This window comes from Mytilus californianus, unplaced genomic scaffold (assembly GCF_021869535.1).
Source record: "Mytilus californianus isolate M0D057914Y unplaced genomic scaffold, xbMytCali1.0.p SCAF_4, whole genome shotgun sequence".
In the NCBI taxonomy this organism is placed as follows: domain Eukaryota; kingdom Metazoa; phylum Mollusca; class Bivalvia; order Mytilida; family Mytilidae; genus Mytilus; species Mytilus californianus.
Window position 1 is genome coordinate 45,762,915 of NW_026262690.1, and position 9,271 is coordinate 45,772,185.

General features: G+C 31.6%; 1 protein-coding gene across 1 annotated transcript; it reads left to right on the top strand.

The window, feature by feature from the left end:
- Nucleotides 1-2,067: 2,067 nt before the first annotated feature.
- LOC127738122 (uncharacterized) lies at nucleotides 2,068-8,922 on the top strand. Its single transcript, XM_052249255.1, has 3 exons — nucleotides 2,068-2,311; nucleotides 6,583-6,732; nucleotides 8,288-8,922. The coding sequence occupies exons 1-3, from the start codon at nucleotides 2,089-2,091 to the stop codon at nucleotides 8,470-8,472; spliced, it is 558 nt and encodes a 185-aa protein (XP_052105215.1). The 5' UTR covers nucleotides 2,068-2,088; the 3' UTR covers nucleotides 8,473-8,922.
- The last annotated feature ends 349 nt before the right edge of the window (nucleotides 8,923-9,271 follow it).

Genomic DNA, 9,271 nt, shown 5'->3' on the forward strand with positions numbered 1-9,271 from the left:
AAGCAATTGCAAAGTACATGATTTGCTCAGGAAATACCCCAAAATAATTCGGTTCAAAAACTTAAAAGAAGGTGCAAAATAGCATTATATGATGAAAATGTCGATAAGGTTTCAATAAATTATAATAAAAGGTTACGGATGAGTTGTGGAGACAAACTCCAGATAAAGTAATTACAAAGTCCATGATTTACTTAGGAATCCCTAAAATAATAATTGGAATAATAAAATAGGTGCACGTTGGTATTATTATGGTAATGATTTCGAGTTTCACGTAATTCAGATGAGGGTTAATGAGAAGCGGATACAAATATGTAGTGTAGTGTTAATATGATAAAGTCTATGCCATGTTATGCCAAAGTAAAACCCTAAAACTAAAGATGAAGAAATGAAAGAGGGACTTACAAAATTACATCATGTGAGTTAGATTATGGAAACTTGAACACAATTATGTAAAGCAGTTCAAGAATAGTTACTGAGAAAAAAAATAGGAAGGACAAACGGAAGCGGAGGATATCATGAATAAATGATAAATAAATAGATAGATAAACACATTACTGTATACAGGTTTCTTTCAGGACTTAAAAAGGTTAGACTATGCCGCCACCGTCACATATTGAAAACTGCGGTGTCTGAGTATCTTTTTCATACAAAGGCGACAATACTTATATTTTCTGATTTTGCCACTCAGTTTTATAATAAAAACCAGGACAAGACAGTTATGTGCGATATTAGTATTTTGTTATTTGGTTTTAGAAATTGAAGTCAAATGGTGGTATGAACATCTTCCTATCGAGTTCCCATAACAACGGTCATTTTACATCAAAATTATGAAAGTTCAGAAAGCTTTTCGAATATTTAAAAAAAAATATGTCCACGTAATTCAAAATTTGTTTTTGTTAATATATATATACATACTAAAGTTATTCATGAATAAATTAAAAAAAAAAATGTTACACTCATTTGTACACCAAAGTTGACTCCATTCACCTGAGTAGGTAATTAAAAGGCCAAACTAATGCCAGGAAAATAAAATATTACTTTTTTCCTGAAATAGGCCGAGCGTAGTTTGTTATGATAAATCTCTGGTTATCCAATTGAAATGAATAATTTGATTAGTGTGAGACCTCCCTTATTACAATTCCCTAATTTATAATTTTGCATTATGAAAGTCTCAAATGACAAATACACTCCTTTAAAACCAGTTATTGGTGTCCTTTGTTTTTGCTCGTCATAGAGATTCAAAGATAACTGATTTACAGTAAATATAACTTTTTGCGAATAAAGTGAATACATAATACTCCACACATTTCGTGTATTAATAACAACTTCCAGTATGTATCCAATCTATGACTTGTTGATGCCAAAACGATCTAAACGTAAATAAAATAAGTTTGTACTAAAGTATTAAATTTTCATTAGTTTTATTTGACAAGTTTTATAGTTGAAAAGTACGCGAAGAAAACAATCCATGGACTTAAATAGAACCTTATACATGCTTAAACCATCTACACGCCAGTCATTATAAAACTCGTTAAAAAATATCAATTTTATATTCGTGATGTTTCTGTTTTTCCATGTTCATATTACTATTTGTTCATTTATTTTATACCAAATTACATATCCATGCAAAAACTATTTTTAAGTTAGATATTTTTTTTTCGTTGCAAGAGGTAGGTATAGACAATAACTGGTATATCTTCACCTTGCATATATGTTCGTAACATGGCGACTCAGCTAAGAATTAGAAACTTTGATTTCCTTTCTCATTTTAATCAATTTTATTTTTATTGGGATTTAAAAAGAGCACGTTGCGCCCTTTGAAAAATATTTTGTCGTTTATAATAGATAAACTGTATCTTAAAGATATTTACATTTACTTATATATAACCAATAAAGACATACCTTGTTTACTCAGATATTTACTATTATGGTATAGGAGAATTAAAATATTACATGTAGTAAATGTTATCACTTTCTTTTAGATACTCCTTGTCATTTTATGATGTTTCTTAAAAGTTTGTTGTAGTAACCGTTCTTAAATACTGTTGGCTTTACAAACTCTGAATAAGTAGCTAAAGTCTGTAAGAAATGACAGTTATTAAGGATTTTAAATCGGCGTCATTATGGATGAAGCTGGCTTTGTGCTTTCTTGCCGTTGCCTCAGTTTTTGCCTGTATCTCCTTTACAACAACAGGATGGGGAAGCTCTACCGACATTGCAACTTCCTCTGCGCAATATTATGGATTATGGCGGATATGTAGCAATACTAATCAAATTACAGCATGTCAACAGCTTGATGGAACAGCAACAGGTAAAACCAATAACCAGTTCTAGTCATTAATTTAGAATAAAATGTAAAAACTGAGATATTTTTTGTTGGAAACGAAAGTTGAGATCTATACTGTAGACACTTTCATTCTTTCAAAATATTAACTGACATTCCCACGGATGATCCTCCTCCTGATGACTATAGAGTACAAAGAGTACAAAACATGAAAGCAAACCTAATATTCATAGAGCAAACATGAATCTCATATTCCACACTAAAGATACATATATGATATACCTTTACACGAAAAAAAAGAGAGAAATTAAGCTAGATTGTAGAATTAAAGCATTTGTAATGTGATCGACATCTAACAAAAAAAAATGGTGTTAGGGGCCTTCATGAACTTACAGATAGTTGTGATCTATCAAAAGAAAAAAAAACGATGTTAGGGGCGGTCATAAACTTATAGTGAGGTGGGATCTTGAAAAAAAAAACCAACTGTGTTAGGGGCGGTCATGAACTAACAGTGAGGTGTGATCAAGGGAACAAAAACCGGAAATTAGGTACCAATGAAGCGGAGGGAAAGAAAAAAAATACATAAACAAGGTAAGAATTTCTTTTGTTTAAATCATTTCTACCGTTTTGATGAGGTAACCGCTTATGAAACGAATTTCTGATATAATTTTGTATGCCAACAAGTAGAAAATTAAGACAAAGTTTAGTGTTATACTCCAAAACTGTACACTTGGTACCAGAACATTTTGAGGTTGATCGCTCTCCGTCGCCCCGCTGGTCAGATATTCTTTTTCATTCTTTTTCCCGACAAACTTTTAAATTATGATAGAATGACTTCATATGCACCGAAATTTACTATCAAAAAGATGTTTTCTAAAGAATATGGACCAAAAAAATTATTGTTTACTGTACGGCGAATTGCAAAATAGCAAGTTTTTCCGTACGGTGTCTTGCAATATATTATGTAAAGATGGTATTAATCACTACATATATAACAACAAGGGGTGATATGGTGTACTTATGTATGCATTACCAGCTTACACATATACGAAATAAACTACATAGCAAAAATATCATGAATTATATGCCGTTTATTTCATTCAGATGCCATCATTGCGTACATTATTGGAAGTTGTGTTTTGAAAGATAAAAATGGTTTCTTCAACCTAATTATCCTAGATATTTTTACATTTCGCTATACTACTAACAACTGTTGTTTAATTCTTTGTAAGGGCGAATTTTCGGGCTGTTTTTATCAAATACATAGTTTGATATTAAATTTGTTGAATGGATAATTTGATTTAACCCTTGTTTAGAAGAAAAAGTGAAAAAAATACTTTGTTTCCATTGAAAATTAGGGAAAATATAATGCATTGCGTTTCAAGCTAATTTTTTAGTTTCTGAAAAAATAGCTTGTTTTTCTTTATTTAAGTCGGAAAAAAAAATCTGTCATCTGAGTAAAACCATGCCCCCTCAAAAGCTGAATGGTCGGTACCTTAAATATAATTCTATTAAAAAAGATCCACAAAAAAAAAAGCCGGCTGAGAGGATTTAGCTCTTTTGTAGGACGTTTCAAGTCCAAACTACTATTACGACAAACTATAAATGTGTGGTAACCACGAATAAGATGGTAATTATTTTAATATTTCTAAACTTAACTTTTATATTGTGTCAAATGAAATAATATAATTCAATACAAGTAAACTTGCAATTGCATTAATAATTATAGTATCATAAAGTAAAATAACAAAAATACCGAACTCTAAGGAACATTCAAATCGGAAAGTCCCTTATCAAATGGCAAAATCAAAAGCTCAAACACATAAAACGAATGGAAAACAACTGTCATATTCCTGACTAGGTACAGGCATTTCCTTATGTAGAAAATGGTTTTATAGCTAGCTTAACCTCTCACTTGTAAGACAGTCGCATAAAATTTCATTCTATTGACAACAATGTGTGAACAAAACAAACAGACATAATAGGTAAAAATGTCAAAAATAGGGGCGCAGCAGTCAACATTGTGTTATATTCTTAATCACTATAAAAACAAACAACTATGTCAACAAAGAAAAACAAAATGGCATATAGAAAAAGCACATAAACAAAAATGAAAGACAAGAATACAAAAAATGACCACAGCACAACACATTGGTGGGATGCATAAGTACCGAGCCACGCCAAAAGGATATAACCAAAAGTGGACTCAACAGTAAAGGTTAATAATTTACAACGACAAATAAAAGAACACTTTAACAAATGATTAAGATGACAAACGACGTCAGTACCTAGAATCTATACTTCAAGACCATCATGTATTATTTGTGAAGTTGATATGGAATATTTATCAAATCTTGGTATCTTCCGATGAACTTTTTTAGAAAAAGGACGAGACGTTCTTTAACATTACCCGGTTCATCAACTTTCTGCTCAGACACTGGTGACGTTTTATATAATCTGGATAGCAGCTGCAAGCTCTTGAATACCATACGGTTTTTGTGTTTTCAAACACATCTTCTCTGTTTTGAAACCTATAAAGGTATGGAACTCTTAAAAAACTACATTTAGCTTTCAAATATATGAAAATAATCGAATCTTTAGCGTTTAAAACCTTATTTTATTAATTTGTTAATTTGAAGTTATTATTTGTCAAATTTTATACCCCCTAACGGTGACTGCATGGGGAATAAACATATGGTCACTTTGGTCTTCATCTGACTGGAAGTTAAACCCTTTCCAAAGTGGGGCGTCCGTTTGGCTGTGTGGGATGTACAAGTACGCAGCCACGTCCATCCAGAATGGGACCGTTAATTCCAATGTCTCGTGTCAAAAGAGTGTCACGCTCTCTGCACGTTAAGAACCCTTGCAACATCTCTTAGAGGGGTCCATAGGTGGCTTGTTCCAAGGCAAAATTTCTGTCTCTATACAATTTACCCTAATTTTCCAGTGGCAGTCCAAATCTCTTTCATCCCGGACGTTTCAAATTTATATCTTTGCCTGGGAAGAGCTGATAGTGAATAACTTTGCTCACAACTAGAAGGAAATTAAACCATCTTGTTCCACTTCCGTCAGCATATCAAATGATTGTCTCCTAAAATGCAAATGTTGACATGGCAATACTTTAACAATTATAATATGCAAAAGTTCCATAGTCAATGAACCATGAATGCGGGGCAGGGCCATAAACAGCACGCCCAAGTCTCGACTCCGCCACTTTTTCTAAGCTAAAGCGGAAAAATAGGTCAGTGAAATAGTGAAATGCCATTCTTAAAGTTAAAATATTTATCCGCAGTTGTATTTTTCGTATTCAAATTATAAACGCTCAATTTTCTTTTATTATCAATATTTTATAATTAAGAGAAAAAATAAACTGGGTTTTCATTTGTTCAATGTAAATTGACTACATTACATTGAATCTCATATCAGACGTGAACTCAGACATGTAATATAATATATAAAACAAATAGAGACTAAAAGTTAGTAGCAACACAAAGGTTTTTATTCATGGACACTTTTGTGGAATGTTGTTTTTATGTTTAGTATAAAGGGTAAACTATTGAAAAACATGTATTTTATTTATACTGCTAGAGAACTAATAGCATAACATTGTTTATACCATGATCTACAATGCCGTCAAGCGATTTGTATTATCATCAAATGTATAATTAGTTATTTGAACTTATAGCACTATTTTTTTTAAAGGACCGCATATAAATATTGAAAATCTAGCAAGTTGCCATACAGTTATAAAACAAGTTGTAGTACTGTAAAAATGTCAACACAAGCAAGTTGCCGTACCCTAGGCTTGGTTCTTTTTACCGATAATCTTTAGAAAACATCTTTTTGATAGCGAATTTTAGTAAATATAATGTCACACTATCAAAATCTAAAAAATTATCTGGAAAAAGAATGAAAAACAGTTGAACATCTGACCAACGGGGCGACGGAGAGCAATCGACCTCAAAATTTTCTGGTACCAAGTGCACAGTTTTGGAGTATAACACAATACATTTTCTTTGTTTGCTACTTGTTGGCATAAAACATTAAAGCCTTATATACCAGGAAATCATTTCATGAGCGGCAACCTCATCAAAACGGTAGAAATGGTGTAAATTAAAGGATATCATACCTTGTTTATTTTTTTTCCTTTCTCTCCGCTTCGTTGGCACCCAATTTCCTAAGGCGATAATATACAGTGTATATTTAGTTATAATAGTCTAATATCTATTAAAAACAAAAAGCACGATAAACTTTTTTCGTAATAAAATTCTTGATCTAAATAATAATTTTGTTTACAGACTGGTATGCAGCCACTCAAGCAATGGTTACATTCGGATTTTCTGGTATACTGATATCATTTTTCCTGTTGATTCTTTTCTTGTTTATAAATAGTTGCAAAACTAATGGACAAATAGGATTAGCAGCCGGTATCGTCAGTATTGTTACTGGTACGTATATTGAACTGAGCACCAAAAAAAAAACCAAACCAAACACGCACATGAACACAAAAAACAAAAACACACAAAAACCCTAACTCTAAGTTGATTATGTTTTTATAATTTAAATGCATATATTTATATATGTATCCTTTTCATAATGACCGACTTGATGTTAGCTTTTAACACCGCGTTCATAAATGCAAATAGGAGACACTCGAAGAATTCAAAAACAAAATCATATTTTATTTGTAAGAAAAACAGCTGCAAAGAGGTAGGCCAATTTCCCGTTTCACTCACAGAGTCAAAATCTAAATGCTACCAAACCTCACTTGAAAATTAATATTAAATAGTTTATTTCAAACTTAAAAACAATGTTTCACAATTTTTCATATTTCCGTACAATCAAATTAATATTTAGCGCTACATGTTGGATTTGAAGACATATTGATACAAAATTACAAATTTGACATTTCATTTGAATGACTTCGCTTACCAAAAATGAATTAAGGTAGATCGAGTGTCTTAAGCCATCTTTGATTGTAAAATAGCAGAAAACAATCGGTTTAGATCTTTAATGAAATATGGAAAATTTGAGGGAGGAATGCAATTCATTTGTCTGACTTATAATCTAAATGAAGAAATTATATGTATTCGTATAATCTTATCATTACGACTGCTTTTGTATACAAACGTAGAATACTTTTGTTTGATTTATATCTTTTTACCATATTAGCCATAAAAAGGGAGATAACTCAGATAATCTGACTTTCATAAAGGAATGTGTAGAAAATTTGTAGAAAACGAGTCCCGTCACCCACTTTTCTGCCTCTCTCTCTCTCTCTCTCTCTCTCTCTCTCTCTCTCTCCCTCTCTCTCGGAAACGAACTTATTATAGACTTTAACTTAATTACTTCAATATATTCTAGGAGAAAATATTTAATTTTACGTCCGTCTTCAACTGTTCATTAAGTTCCGGCATATGCGAGAATATGTCTATAACAAAATACCAAGAGTCATTTTTATTCGTCATATTTTGCAATGTACGCTGTTACAGTACCTAAATTGCTTTCTTCGACTTATGGGCCTTTATCGTCCCATTTGAATTTTTATTTTATTTAGTTTTTATTCAGTCTTACAAATTCAATTCAGTATAAAAAGTATTGCCATTTTATTTATTGGAAGTCAACTTATAACTTGTGTAAAACCCCTTTTGCTTTATTTTGCAAGTAAAATATGTTTGAACTGAAATTTTCTCGGATTAAAAAAACATAAGTGCTTTCCATTTTCAGAAGTGACATCTGTCGCGATGATCGTGTCAAGTATAATTGGATCACAAGTCGTAGTTGTTGATATTTTGTGAACAAACAAAATAAGAAAGCACTGTAGTTACAAAAAATTCAACAAAGAAGTAGAGATTCAACGTGTACAAGCTTTTTGCGTAATATTACTGTGTCGTAATAACAGGCTTGATACGAAATGTCACTTTAGCTAGTTTAAGATAGACAATATCTGATAAATGTGAAGTTTTATATAAATATGTTCATAATTTCTCTTTTCTACTTTAGGTATTTTATATCTCATAGGATGCATAGTATTTGGTACACAGTGGGACAAATATTACAAAGATTCACCAGCTACTGACTATGCGTTGGAATACGGGTTTGCTTTATCGATTGTCGCCCTTGTTTTGGAAATAACAGCTGGCGTGTTTCTGATAATAGAAACAAAAAGAGCGGTTACAAAATCTTAACACTTTTATACAAGTTTTGCTTTTATTTAGTTCAGTGAACATTTCTTTGCATTCACAGTAAACTTTATTCCTAAATGTTAAATCAAGTACTTAACAAATGCCATTTCTTGCATTAATACGAATTTGAGGAAACAGGAGGAAAAGGAAGAGCTGAATATAAACACGTCACATACCTCATTTCTACAGATAATACTAAACATCGGAAAATATAAATATTATGATAATTAAAACCAATATAACAAATGCAATGTTCATATTAAAGAATTGGATGCTTCTTTTTATATATATTTTTTTGGTATCAAAAAGCGTTGACGGAAGCATCATTTGTATGATTCCGCGCTTTATGCTAAAATGCACTCACGATCAACGCGTTTACAACCCTATTAATTACAAAAAAGAAGCCTCCAATTCTTATAAGTACAATTTTATACAATATAACCGTGAAATTACGTACAGGATTTGGTTTGTTTTCCTATATATGCGGCTTGTTGTAACGTTGTCTTGACGTTATTGGGATATGAAAATATAACTTTGAAAAGTCTCAAAATTGTTTCCTGTCTATCAAAATGGCTTAATCTCATGTAAATTCAAGTCTAAACCTCCTGATTGCATCTGTGCTTGTTCCCCATTCATATATAAACCGACTAGTAATGTCGTTACGTGTGATCTGTACATTGTCAAAATTCTCTGCGAAATGTGTTAACTAAAAGGCCTTAATACCGTGAGTCTAAATCTATAAATTGGAAACACCAGTTTTAAATACTAATTGATTCAGTCGATGATTATGCCAGAAAATTGG